Here is a 13803-nt window from a genome sequence, read left to right on the forward strand (position 1 = left end):
CCCAAAGGAGGCCGGCCCTCCACCCACAGCACTGACCTTTTGTCATGATGTCATGGTCAATTGCGATGCACCTCTTAGTGTAGCATCGCAGGTGGCTGGCAGCTGCGAAGCAACTGACCAAGGTGCCACGACAATGGACTAACGCTAGTATTAGTTGGAATGAGGCCTCTGAAGGACATTTTCCCCTGCACTCTTAAAGGTGCACTGAAGAGGAATCTGAACTCGTCTTTTTGCCGCGGGAACTCAATCTACTCAATGCACCTCTTAGTGTAGCATCGCAGGTGGCTGGCAGCTGCGAAGCAACTGACCAAGGTGCCACGACAATGGACTAACGCTAGTATTAGTTGGAATGAGGCCTCTGAAGGGCATTTTCCCCTGCACTCTTAAAGGTGCACTGAAGAGGAATCTGAACTCGTCTTTTTGCCGCGGGAACTCAATCTACACGTTCTGAGCATTCTTAGAAACTTTGATGTATTGCCCTGTGTGGCTGATTTTCCTAATTAAATCGAATTAACGTCCGGCTCCCGCCTTTTTTTTTTTTTAATTCTCCCTCGTACGGCAGGCGGAGTCTACCAAAGCGTGGAGTGCCTTGCAGCCAACTCTGTGGAGGCTTTGCTTTCGCTTTATTTTGTTTTTTAGGTTTCCGTGAATAAATTGTTTCATTCGCAGATAATATAGCCGCAAAATAAGCCCGCAGACATAAAAATACGCGCGGACTATTTGCTTCTACGGACTACTACGTATTACTCCACCGATGGCAGAGCGGCAAGCCGCCGTGGGACTGGCTGAAAGGCACTCCACGCGTTGGTCGACTACGCCCACCGTAAGAGGGAGAATTAAAAAAAAAAAGGCCGGAGCCGGACGTTAATTCGATTTAATTAGGAAAATTAGCCACACAGGGCAATAAATCGAAGTTTCTAAGAATGCTCGGAACGTGTAGATCGAGTTCCCGCGGCAAAAAGACGAGTTCAGATTCCTCTTCAGTGCACTCTTAAGCAGTATCTGACAATAGCACACCACCAAGTCCAGTGAGTCATGCAAGAGCTGGTCTCATTGACCACTCTCAAACAGCCTAGGTGCTGCATGGATGAGCTTAGCTGTACAAGAGGTACACTCACGTGCCACACGTAGCCGGGCCTTGGCGCTGAGCAGCGCACCGGCTGCGTTCTCGGCCAGGCACTGGTAGGAACCCGCTTGGGAGTGGCTAATACTGCTCAGCACATGCACCAGGCGCTGTGTGGTCCAGTTGGTCAGGGGCTCCCCGTCCTTGAGCAGCTGCAGGCGTGGTGCAGGCGCCCCCACCGCTTCGCAGCGGAGCGCCCGGCGCTCGCCCAGCCCCGCATACCCGCCCGCGGGCTCCACGAGGAAGCGAGGTGACAGCTGGTGCTCTGTACCGACAAATTTAAGAAAAAGAGTGTTCATTAGGGGTGTGCGAATATCAATATTTTCGAATACGAATCGAATACGAATACTCAGTTCCGAATATCGAATCGAATACCGAATAATCAAGGACAGACGCATTTAATCACTACAAAACATTTATTTGGGGACCCAAGAACATCACAGTTCAACTATTGATGATTAAATGAACACAAAAGGTGTGTGTGGCTGCACAAAAAGTATCAGTCTCGAACGTTATTCTTCGAACAGTGAAAATATCAGAGAAGATGGCTAGTACACAGCATTGATTAAGGTTAGCTTGCCATCAGCACAAAAACGCGTTGCTTGGATGACGTAAAAGGTTGTCGTGAAGAAAAACCAGCTGCACCACATGGTCAGGCAGAAGTAGTTCCCTTCTAACTGAAACGACTCCTCCAGCCACTGAAAATGCCCTCTCACTTGGCACTGACCTGGCACGTATTGCGAGGTACTTCGTGCACAGCTCTGACTATACCAGCTTCGCAGGTATAGCCACAAAAAAGCTCACCAGTGCAGTCAGCTACGGCATGGCCCTTGGAGGAAGAAAGAATTTTCCTTCCGTGTAGGCGCCGCCATGTTGTTATGTATCTGTCGATAGGGCTTGCGGACCGAAATGAACGCCGGTGCTCACAATGAATATTCGGCTAGATATGAATATTCGCGTCGGGTCGAATATTCGAAACAACACAAATACTTCGATTTCGAATCGAATTCGAATACTAAAAATATAATATTCGAAATGTATTCGAAAATTTCCAATATTCGCACACCCCTAGTGTTCATACTTTGAACCCTTGCAAAAAGGTGGAAAGAATGTGTTATGGAAGTCATCATTTGGATTACTTTGGTTTGTTCATTTAAACAAGGCGTATCAACCTTCTTTAGACAATGGCTCACCCATGAACTCGGTTGGACCACAAAGAATGACGGGCCCCACCACCCATCATCAGTGTTACTGCTGGAAGCTTGTGGAAGTGCACAACATGACCCCACAGCACCTGCTTCCTCCCATTTCTCTCCTCACTCGGCTACTCATGCAGCAACTGTTCGACTGGTTCGTGCACCAAACACTGTTTATGAGATCGTCGATGACTTCATCTAAACGAAATGTGTTCTGCAGCCAATAGATTCAGTGGGCAGCATAGCAAGGCCCATATCACAATGTGCGTCCCTTTCGGCAACATTTTCAAAAGGGACTTTTTCAAAAGGGATGCAAGCTGGGGTAAGGGCCCAGGAGTGAATCGGGCTGCAACTTTTTCCTCTTTACATCAGCATGACAACTAGAACGACTAGCACAGCTTGACAAGGACTTAGACGTGTGACAAGTGCCAACCTTTGACTCTCAACATCACAGGACCATTTCACATGCAACAATCGGAAGTGAAAAACTTCGGCACTGGCATCACCCATGGAATTTCTGGCAAGTGCTTTTACATGTAGTGCGTATTCAGATACTTCCACAGGTTCGACTCCCAGATTTGCTTGGCAGTCCGATCACGCATCGTGTTAAACTGCAACGGTCTCAAGCTATGCATTGCACATTGTTGTCATCATCAACTTCCACCTGTGCACAAAAGTCATAAAAGGAAAGGAAACGCGCATAACTGGCTCCCTGGATCAGTGGACACCCATGAGCTGTCTATCCACACTAGCACTTCCTCAGGGAAATACATCCTTGTGCCATTTAAGCATATCTCAGCCAAGAAGAAAAACATGCTTTAGCTACGCGCCAATAGATCCGTCATCACCATCACTTGTTTTGTGCCACAAAGCCTGAAATGTGGAAGAGCAGTGAAGGGTCTTGACCACATGCAGGCTGCAGCGACCACACTGCAGTGACCACCTGTCATTTTCGTTGTAGCCTCTGCTCTCAGGCGACAAAAGTGGTTCCGCTACCTCAGCTGAGTTCTTACGTTATCATTTAGCCAGAAAGCCAATGCATAGCTCTCACAATTTCTTTGAAAAATGCATTTCTTCATCATGATCATCATCATCAGCCTGCCTACACCTACTGCAGGGCAAAGGCCTTTCCCATGTCTCTCCAGTTAACCCTGTCCTTTGCCAGTTGCTGCACCCAACGTGTCCCCTCAAACTTCTTAATCTCATCCGCCCATCTAACTTTCTGCAACCCCGTGGTACGCTTGCCTTCTCTTGGAATCCACTCCGTTACCCTTAGGGACCAACGGTTATCTTGCCTTCGCATTACATGCCCTGCCCAAGCCCATTTCTTCCTCTTGATTTCGACTAGAATGTCATTAGCCCGCGTTTGTTCCCTCACCAAATCCACCTGCTTCCGATCTCTTAACGTTACACCTATCATATTTCTTTCCATAGCTCTCTGCGTTGTCCTCAACATAAGCTGTACCCTCTTTGTTAGCCTCCACGTTTCTGCCCCATAGGTGAGTACCGGTAGGATACAGCTGTTGTATACTTTTCTCTTGAGGGATACAGGTAAACTGCCATTCATGAGCTGAGAAAACCTGCCATATGCGCTCCATCCCATTCTTATCCTTCCAGTTATTTCCCTCTCATGATCCGGATCTGCGGTCACTACCTGCCCTAAGCAGACATATTCTCTTTCTACTTCCAGCACCTCGCCACCAATTGCGAATTGCTGCCTTGCTAGATTGTTGAATGTTACTTTGGTTTTCTGCATGTTAACTTTTAGACCCCCACCGTTCTGCTCTGCCTTTCTAACTCATTGATCATGCTTTGCAGTTCATACCCTGAGTGACTTAGCAAAGCAATGTCATCAGTGAATTGCAGATGGCTTAGGTCAATAGTCAATAAGTTTATTTTCCAGTTTCAACTGGAGGGTTTCCTGGCTAAAAGCTGCATGGGCAGCTTGACTGGGTCCAGGAAACCCCTACAAGCAGTAGCACACAAGCAGCACAAGAAATTTACAAAAACCAGTCACACATAAAATAGTAGATTAAATACAGAAAACACTCGACACATATATACATTGACTCGAATAATAAAAAAAAGAAAAAAAAAGATGAGAACACTGAAAATGGTCATACATATGGTGAAGGGAAAAGTAGATTAACACTCAATCAAACGTAAAAAAATCAAGAAGTGGAGGCATGGAATGGCATATGAACAAAATATTTCCGCAGCTCAGCTTTTTTATATCCCGTTGTATGTTGATATGTGTTTAAAACATGGGGAAGATTATAAGACAACATTTGTAATTTATAATCGGTGCGAAAACGTGGTATGTTCCACGAGTTAGTACTTCTTGTATGTATGTTAGCACGACGCGTATCCAAAGATGATAGGGCCGAGTAAAAATTGACAATTGATGCCGTGGAAAAATACATTTTTTGCAATAACTTAAAATTATATAAAAAATCAACGCGAACAATGTTATGTGCTTGGAAGGCGTATTTGGTGGTAGTCATCTCCATAATTCTATTATTCTCCATTAACTCTTATCCCCACTGTTCCCAATTCAGGCCTTGGAATACCTCCTATATAAACAGGCGGTGAGTAGCATTGGTGAGATCCTGTCTCCCTGCCTGACAACCTTCCTTATTAGAATTTTATTGCTGACTTTATGCAGGGCTATGGTAGCTGTGCAGTCATGGTAGATATCTTCCGATATTTGCACATAACACTCTTCTACACCCTGATTCCGCAACACCTGCATGACAGCTGAGGTTTCCACCGAGTCAAATGCTTTCTCGTAATTGATGAAGGCTACATATAGTGGTCGGTTATATTCTGCGCATTTCTATATCACCTGATTGATAGTATGAATATAGTCTACGGTTGAGCATCCTTTACAAAAGTGTGCCTGATCATTTGTTTGAAGTCTAAGGTTTTCCTGACTCTATTAGTGATTACCTTAGTAAATACGTTGTCGGCAACGGACAGTAAGCTGATCGGTCTAATATTTCAAGTCCTTGACGTCGCCTTTCTTATGAATTAAGATAATGTTAGCGTTCTTCCAAGTCTCTGGTGCACTCGAGGTCTCAAGGCATTGCGTATACAGAGTGGCTAGTTTTTCTAGCACAATCTCCCCTCCGTCCTTCAACAAATCTGCTGTTACCTGATCCTCACCAGCTGCTTTCCTCCTTTCCATTGCTCCTAAGCTCTTTCGTTACTGGCGGGATGTCCCATTGCTGCTTGCTACTGTCTCTCTATGATTAAAAAGAAATCATCTGTGTCGGGTTCCCACTGTTGACAGAAGACTCCCTGAGGATCCTTAATGGGCTGCCCCCGACAGAGGAACAACTTTTGGCACGCTGGCAACTTCGTGCTATTTTACCAGCGATGGTATGCAACTCTGCAGCCCAGCACACATTGCAAAGGTTTTTTTCAGCAATCTGGTGAGTATTTTGTTTTTTTTGTAACCGTTTTCTGGAACTCGTGCACCATTAACATGTGCACACTGCATCCCTACCTCACAAGTTTGCAAGCCAACAAGATGATCAGACCTGCATCAGTAACAAGTTCGCCAGCGCAGGCAGTACACAGGACAATGGGGAGCAAAGAATGCCAGAACAGACACACACCATGAATAGTACCCCAGTGTTTGCAAACTATTACGAAACCACACAGCTTCACTGCACCTATTGGGGGGGGGGGGCACAGCAGTGCACACTACACATATTCTACTTCACTGTACCATTGGCATCGTCCTTTCTTAAGTTGTCCCACTAATACCTGCTCGCACTACGCACTTCTCAAATGTTAAAGGGACATGAAGGACAAACTGAGGTTGATCTGTGTGGACAAACTGCCCCATTCTAATGACAAAGACACTAACTTCACTTAGAACGGAGTTTTTGTAAGGTAATGAAGTACAAGTGTCACCATCAGAGGCCGAGTTCACAAGTAGACAAGTAGGCCGAGTTCACAAATCCCTAGTGACTACACTGTCATTCACTTCCAAAAGGGAATCCCGGAGTCCTTTTAGCTGCAGATGTCATGAGCTTGAAACAAGCGGTGGGAAAGTTTCTAAATTCAATTTTCTAAATGATAAACGTGTCTTTTGCTGCCAGACAAACAGCAACATATCCAGAAAGATCTGTAGAATCAATTTTTCACTAAGAGCAAATACTGGATGGAGCTATCTTCAGTGTCCCTTCAAAGGCACCTGCGTCCACTCACACAGCCGGCTGTCAGATAAGGTGCACATGCCAAAGAAGATAGCGTAGACCTCTAGTGCAACATTTTCAATGCTGCTGCTTGTAGCCTCAAGTGAAAGGAACACAAGAGACAGAACAATGTTTCAGTGCCTGCGCTCTTAAGAACGTGCATCAATGCATCCACTGCGCTGTGAATTCAAGTTAAAGCACAACTTAACACTGAAAACCCGGTGTAGAAAATGTACACTCAGTTGGATACACGACAAACTCTAGATAAGGCAAGTGTTCAAGTTAAATAACGCCCTAATAACGGTTCTCTCTGCACATGCATAACAGTTAAGACCTATCCATGCTCCCCGCATGATACTGGTAGTTCCAAGATGTCCTGTGCTTCGACATTGCAAAGATCAATTTTTCATCTGTGAAAGCACTGAGCGCATGAGTTTACCAAAGTGTTGTTGTGAATTCAAGTTAAACCACGGCTTAACATTGAACAACCCGGTATGGAAAATGAACACTCAGATACACGACAAACTTTAGATAAGGCAAGAGTTCAAACTAAATAATGTCATAACAACGGTTATCTCTGCACATCCATAACGGCATGATACTGGTAGTTCCAAGATGTGCTGTGCTTTGACATTGCACAGATCAATTTTTCATCTGTGAAAGCACTGAGCCCATGAGTTTACTAAAGTGTTGTGGCCATGAAGGCAATTAGTCTTGCCCAAACTCTACAATGCCATGTGGTTTACAATCTTTTTCCTTTAATAAAACACAACCCGGGTCAGTGTATCAGACTGTGGGAGAAAGAAATCACCAAGGAAATAAAACGGGTCCCATGTGTCCAATGCGAGCAAGCACATCTATGCCCATTTATGCACTGCACTGAACAACTGCCACACAGCGGCGGAGTTTGCAGACCAAAGTACATTTCAGGGACTTGAATCAAATGAACACCCACAACCGCCATTACGAAGATAAAAAAAATGTGACGCAGCTTCCCTAAAGATGGTTCAGTAATATGACAGTCCATAGTAGATGTTTTCCTTCTACATGCTTGCTTATTATTGCATTACTTTTGCGATTACTACCCAGCGAAACCTGACTATCGAGACCACTGCTTGCAGCTTATGCTCCAAGCAGAAGCCTGGAGCTAAATGTGTGCAAGTCAGCAGCAAAGATGAGCCACTCTGTGCACCAATTATGTAGCATGCATCATGGTTGACCTCCATCGCACAAGGTTCAATCTACTCAGGAACTGACCTCCTTGAAAGCATGTTTTGCCTGGAGAAAAAGATGGAATGTTTTGCCTAATTTATAACGAGCCCCTCATTCCCCTTCCCTTGTTTGCTTAGCGAGGGCCTCGGTTCTGGCAGCCTTGACGCCATAGGAAGCATAAGAGGGTTCTCACGCAGCTTCCACCCTCGCCGTTCGATGGCGTTCTACGTCACACCAGCGGTAACTCAGGACGTTCCATGTCCGCCGCTTACGAACGTGGGTGGCGCTGATGAACACTCTCAAGGTTAGGTTATTTGTAAACATAAATACCCCCGAAAGCAGAAGGTTTGACAGCCGTCGCCGTAGCTCAGAGGTAGAGCACCGGACGCGTAATTCGGAGGTCGTGGGTTCGGATCCCACCGGTGGCATGTGGTTGTTTTTTCTTCTGCTTTTCTAATCAATTAGCTTTAAGCGACAACATATTCAGTAATATTCTTACTTGATCAACACCACACACAAAAAAAATAAATAAAAAAAAATCCCCTGTGCTCCTTGGTTTCTGTAGCTGTTGGCTTCTCTAATAGATAATTGTAAGCTCACTAAAAGATGCGTAAAAACCTGTTTTGTTTTTTTTTTAACAATACAAAACAGTGTAGCTGGATGGTGCATAACCTTTTGGCAAAAACAGCACTCTCATAGGACGGGGCTAGAGACACAACACGACGCTGTCATAATGTTGCGTGAAATGCCGTGAATATATGGTATGACTGTGTAGTACTGTTTTTTGCTAGTTGTTTGTTCTGAAGCTGGCTTTTTTTTTTCTGCTCCAAAGTTCTCTTGCGGCACTGGATATCAGCCACATTAGGAAGCCTGCTGCTTTCAGCCGACAATTCTGAGCATCAAAACTAGCTTTAAACTGATGGGAGCAACATCGGTTCAAGGGCGCTTTCATTCTTGCTTTCACCACTCCCCTCTTGATTATCTTGGAACGAGAAGACATATATGGGAGTAGTCCCTTCCTGCTTCGCAAAGCATACCTGACTCTCTGAAAACGTGAGCGTGAAGTCTAGAAATCGCAGACAACATAACAAATCGCGTTGAGTCCCTACTTATGTTCTACCTTGTGTAAGCGCCGTTTTCACCAAAATGTTTTTTTTGCAAGGCTTTTCTTTCTGCCATGTTAAGTTTCATAGTTTCATTATTGTTAATTTTGGAGTATTTCTTTTCCATACCTTCCAAGCCGTACAAGTCGTACTTCACAAATTTTTCGCTAATTTTCTTAGTACCTTCCTAATCTCTGCAGGCTTTATTGCAAGCAAAGCTACAATTTCAATAAAATATTTTCACCACCACGGCTTCGCTCGACCCGACGTTAAGACTGGTTTTTATACAACGTCATACGCATGGCAAAAAACAAGCGAGAAAGTAGCACTGTCAGATATCTCAGTTCCCCCGTTTCTGCTCTGCTATGTCGAAATAAGTAGAAAATATGAATAAGCAGTAGCCTTCGTTGCTAAAGCGGGGAGCCAGCCTCATATGAAAAGTCTGGGCGCCAGACGCGGAAGATCGAGTGTGGTCAAGCATACTACCGCCGCCGCTTGAACAATGCGACTTCCCGCTTCAGCGAACAGACCTGAGGTAACATCCCCTTCCGCGAGCCGCACGCGTCTTTCGAATGAATACTTCATATATTCCTTGCCCCCTTGCTTCGAATACCGCCTACACCGAAATTTCGACTTCGGTGCGCGGAAGCTTCAAGGCGCTGGGCGCAGGCGCTATCGAAGCCAGGAGCACCGCGCTCCCTAAGCTCCGCGGTCCGGCTGCCAAAAATAGTCGTCGCCCGCATGAATGCCGGTAGCGAAACTGCACCAGATGGTCAGATCGCACGAAATAAAGACTAAGTCCTTCGCGCAGCAGCAAATGTTTCTGTTCTGCGATACTTTCACCTCTACCATGTGCTCGCTGTGGCAGCATATCCAATCCACTGTAGCCAGATGTGCCGGCCCCTCAACCGGCTCAGATAAACACCGATCGGCATTGCTCTTAAACAATTCCTATGAGAGGTTTATGTTGAAGCAAGAAACGCGCGAGTTCACTTACCACTCTGTGAAACGGCACTCCGCAGCGTGCTGCATAACAACGTGCATAGGAAGATAGCGCGGAGGTCGTTGGAGATCATGGCTAGGGATTTGTTGCCGCCGCGTTTCAAAGCCAGGGCTTGCATAATAACGGCTCGAGCCGTCCGTCAACATGCGTGGGCTTCAACGTCCGTACTATGTGCTTGCGCACACCAGTCCACACTTTCATCCAAGGCGAAGCCGTTGAGAAACATCACCACGACACGGTCCCGGAGAGGAGTCGATATGTAGTCGCAAGTTGGCAAAGCGTTTACGACGTCTCGCATGCCCGCCCGCCACTCGTGGAGCGACACTTCCACACCAGCACGACCCGCAATCAGACGCCTCATAGACGTCGTGAAAGGCGGTCGCGCATCGGGCCACTGGTCGGGAACACCATTGTTATTGCACTCGAGTGCGCCGCCATGTTGCAAAACTCTCCCGAAACTTTTCAGCCGATCATTAGCAAAGTTCTGCGCCCCGTCCACAACAGACACGGCACTTCACAAGACCCGCAGGCACAACCTGAGAGTATCACTCGTGCTCGCACGTGAAGAGTTGGTTCCTGTTCGGTATCTCGCAGGGTCGCCGTATCCCACCTTGACAACGGGCATTTGTAGCGCGTAACGTAGGCAACAAACAGAGCAACGACGACGCGTTACGAGCACGTGACCATGTAGCTCGCTCCTATACACTCTCTAGGGTCACTTACAACTGTCGCAAAAAACTTTTGTGACGTTGCGCTCGTAACGTTACCCGCTTTCGAACCCGCAAGCCGTGGAGGTGCAACGTATTAATCGAACGCGCCCAGCGCTAGATCACGTGATGCGCGCGTTGAGGCCGACAACCTGCAGGACCAGTAGCAGACGGAAATGGTCGCCGCATTGCGGTGGCGAGGCGGCTAAAGTTCAGAAAACAATAAAAGCATTGGCTCTTTAAATTCCAGCCTGCTGAGTAGCGGCGGCGGACAAACCAGTCAGGCGAAACGCCGTGTGCGTGCAGTCGTACAACCCACATATCGCAGCAACCGGAAACCCTTCGCGTGCCACAAACCGCGCCGCGGTAGACCAATTCCGGGCATCGCGCATTTCTGCTGTTGACCTGAGTCAGAGTCGCGCCCAACTAGCGAGTACAAGCAGTGCTAGCGCGCACTGCACTGCCTTAAAAGGCTCAGTTCCGTTATGCGCCGTGGCCAGTACTGTTTGTAGGCCGTGACGCGCCAATTCCTGTTTAAAAAGGCGCGCATGATAGAACCGGCATGCAGAATCAACAAGCACGTACATTTTAAGTGGGTAAAACACGTAAACAACAAATGCCTCTGCAACAGCAAGGCTGTGGCCGGTAGCTGTTTTTAACTAGGCCTCTGTTTTCCTGGGTCGCGCGTACGCGTACAAAGCAGGCCGCAACTCTCAACTGGATCCAAATGGAATCAATTGGACAGCCAAATGGATCCAGTAGAATGAACTAGACACAGCAAACTAATTGGTCCAATTATCCAACTGTTACAAATTTACAATGGTGCCATGTCTGACAACAACAATTGAATTAGGAACCAATTAAGTGGAATTCACTAAACCAGTTGGGTAATTCCAATTGGCCATTCCATTTGCTTGAGTTTCAAGTACTGTCGTAGTAAAAAGAAGAAATAGGGTGCCAATTAGACTTTCTATAATTAGAAAATTGTGTATTGGAGCTCCAACTGGAATTCCGGAATGGGTCCAAGGCTTTCGAATATGTCTTGAGCACTGCAAGTGATTCCAATTGGTAGGCCCAATTCGACGTTCTAAAAGCTGGATTTCAAATAGCAATGCGAAATTTTCTAATTAGAAGCCAATGACTGCCTTGACTACAGGATCTGCATATATTGCTCTCCCCAAATAGAGCAATATGTTATAAAAATGTTATGAAAGTTGCAGTAGTATTATATGTTGCAGTAATATTTCATCAACGTTTAAGACTAACATATAACATATAAGTTATAATATATAGAAAACATTACTTTAACATTTAAAGTAAATGTTATTATAATGGTGAATTTTGAATGTTATTATAATGTTAAAAACTAACAAATAATGTTATACATTAAATTATAAACATCGTTTTAACATACTCTGCTAAACGTTATTTTAATGTCAGAGTCAACTATGCAAATTGCAAATATATTTCAAGCACTGGTTCCCGGATCTTTTCCCACTGTTCTTACGATAAAGATGTTTTTCAAGTAGCAATGCTTTGCAACAACATCTCTTGGATAGTATACTCGCCATAGATTACATGCACAGCCCCACTATTTTAGAAAACCTTGGTTATTACCCATTCACCACTATCGCTCATGAGACACCCCTGAGTAATGGGTATTTTAAGCTTGACTGCATGGTATCCCTTCGGAGAGGGTGAATACGAGTTGCATGTCGATCTCTATAGTGAAGCTCAAGCACAGAGAAACAATGGCTCAAATGTCGCAGTCGTTCTTGTTAATGTAACATGTGCGTTATCACAACTGGCAAGCCTGCATGCTTGTGCAGAGCTGCTTCATCATTTTCCAGATGGTTACAATTACGTTACATGCATGTTATACATTTATGTTGTTGAAATGTTTCATTAATGGGAAGGGAAGGAACGTTTATTGGTAACATTACAAAAACGTCTGAAAAGAAGGACATTAATTAATTAAGAACACTGAAATAACGTTTGAACAAAACAAAAATGTAACATTACTTTTAACACATGTTTCGGTGTTACCTGGGTCTATTAACACACAACAGCTGACTAATTAGCTATTGGAAAAGATATTAACAGCTGAATTGCTTTCTCCATCACTGCTGGCGCGATTCAGTGAAATGCATCGATCGTTCAACGAACAAGCGCCAGTGGCTCCAGCGCAAGGGTCCCATGAAGGTAGTATATACAGGGTGTTTCATCTTAGACTGTACACAATTTTTTTTTAAATAGGCTTTTTGATTTATAAAAGCCATTTTTTAGGCATAGCATTGTCAGCGGTGAAGTGCATCAGAATACAGCTTAGGCGTGCTAACTAGCAGGCTGGTTAACTAGTATTGAATGCTTAACTTTTTAACTATGACATTTAGGCTACTCAATTATTAAGAGGCGCGTAGCCCACCGTAAGTAATGTCCATATCAGTTTTTAAAAATTTCGAAACGCGATTACCCTCGGCGCTGTGGCCCAACAAATTTTGGCTACTTTGACGAGTTAGGTGCACTGGAGAGGTTGCTTTGCCTGCAAGCTTCTCGAAAGCGCGTGTATTTTGGTGCGATGCCACAACGCCGAGGGTAACTGCGTTTTCGAAATTCTAAAAACTGATACGTATAATACTTACGGTGGGCTACACTCCTCGCAATAGATAAGGAGCCTAACAGTTATAGTTAAAAAGTTAACCATTCAACATTATTTAACCAGCGTGCTAGTTAGCACACCTTATCTGTATTCTGATGTATTTTACCGCTAATAATACTATGCCGAAAAAATCGCTCTTCTAACTCAAAATGCGTATTTTTAAAATTGTTTAAAGTCTTAGGTAAAACACCCTGTATAAGTGGGAGTAAAAAATATGTTCCATCGGTGTGATGCGGGCTTAGTTTGGCTTCACTTCCCTAAAAGTGTGCAATTCTCATAATTTCAGTCCCCGTGTAAAAATGCTGGCAGAAGGCACATGTGTCCCACTGCAGTCCTTGGAGAAAATCTAATAGGATCTAATTGGAACCAAATTATTTTTGCACACAATTGAAACCATTTGGAATCAACTGGATGTGCAACCAATTGGAGTTAAATTGGTTTTAAATCTAATCTGTTCCAATAGTGTCTAAAAATCAATTGGTACCAAGTATGATTCCCAACGGGTTTTTTTTTCTCACTGGGCGTGGTATGATTAGACTGCGTTTGTTGTTAAGGTCTTTGTTAACCTACAGCCCCGTAGATAAGCCCATCCATT

The 13803-nt window shown here is 45.0% G+C and overlaps 1 protein-coding gene across 1 annotated transcript in view; it reads right to left on the reverse strand.

Moving 5' to 3' along the window:
- Positions 1–10491, reverse strand: part of sdk (sidekick cell adhesion molecule) — a 70954-nt gene extending 60463 nt beyond the window's left edge. The window contains exons 1-2 of the mRNA XM_089541115.1: positions 9837–10491; positions 1119–1388 (exon numbers count right to left, since the gene is read on the reverse strand). Coding sequence (XP_089397241.1) covers positions 1119–1388; positions 9837–9960 — 394 coding nt within the window. The 5' untranslated portion in view covers positions 9961–10491. The remainder of the gene's footprint in view (positions 1–1118; positions 1389–9836) is intronic.
- Positions 10492–13803: the final 3312 nt, after the last annotated feature.

Source organism: Amblyomma mixtum, chromosome 4 (assembly GCF_055824585.1).
Source record: "Amblyomma mixtum isolate Tamu chromosome 4, ASM5582458v1, whole genome shotgun sequence".
Classification (NCBI taxonomy): Eukaryota; Metazoa; Arthropoda; class Arachnida; order Ixodida; family Ixodidae; genus Amblyomma; species Amblyomma mixtum.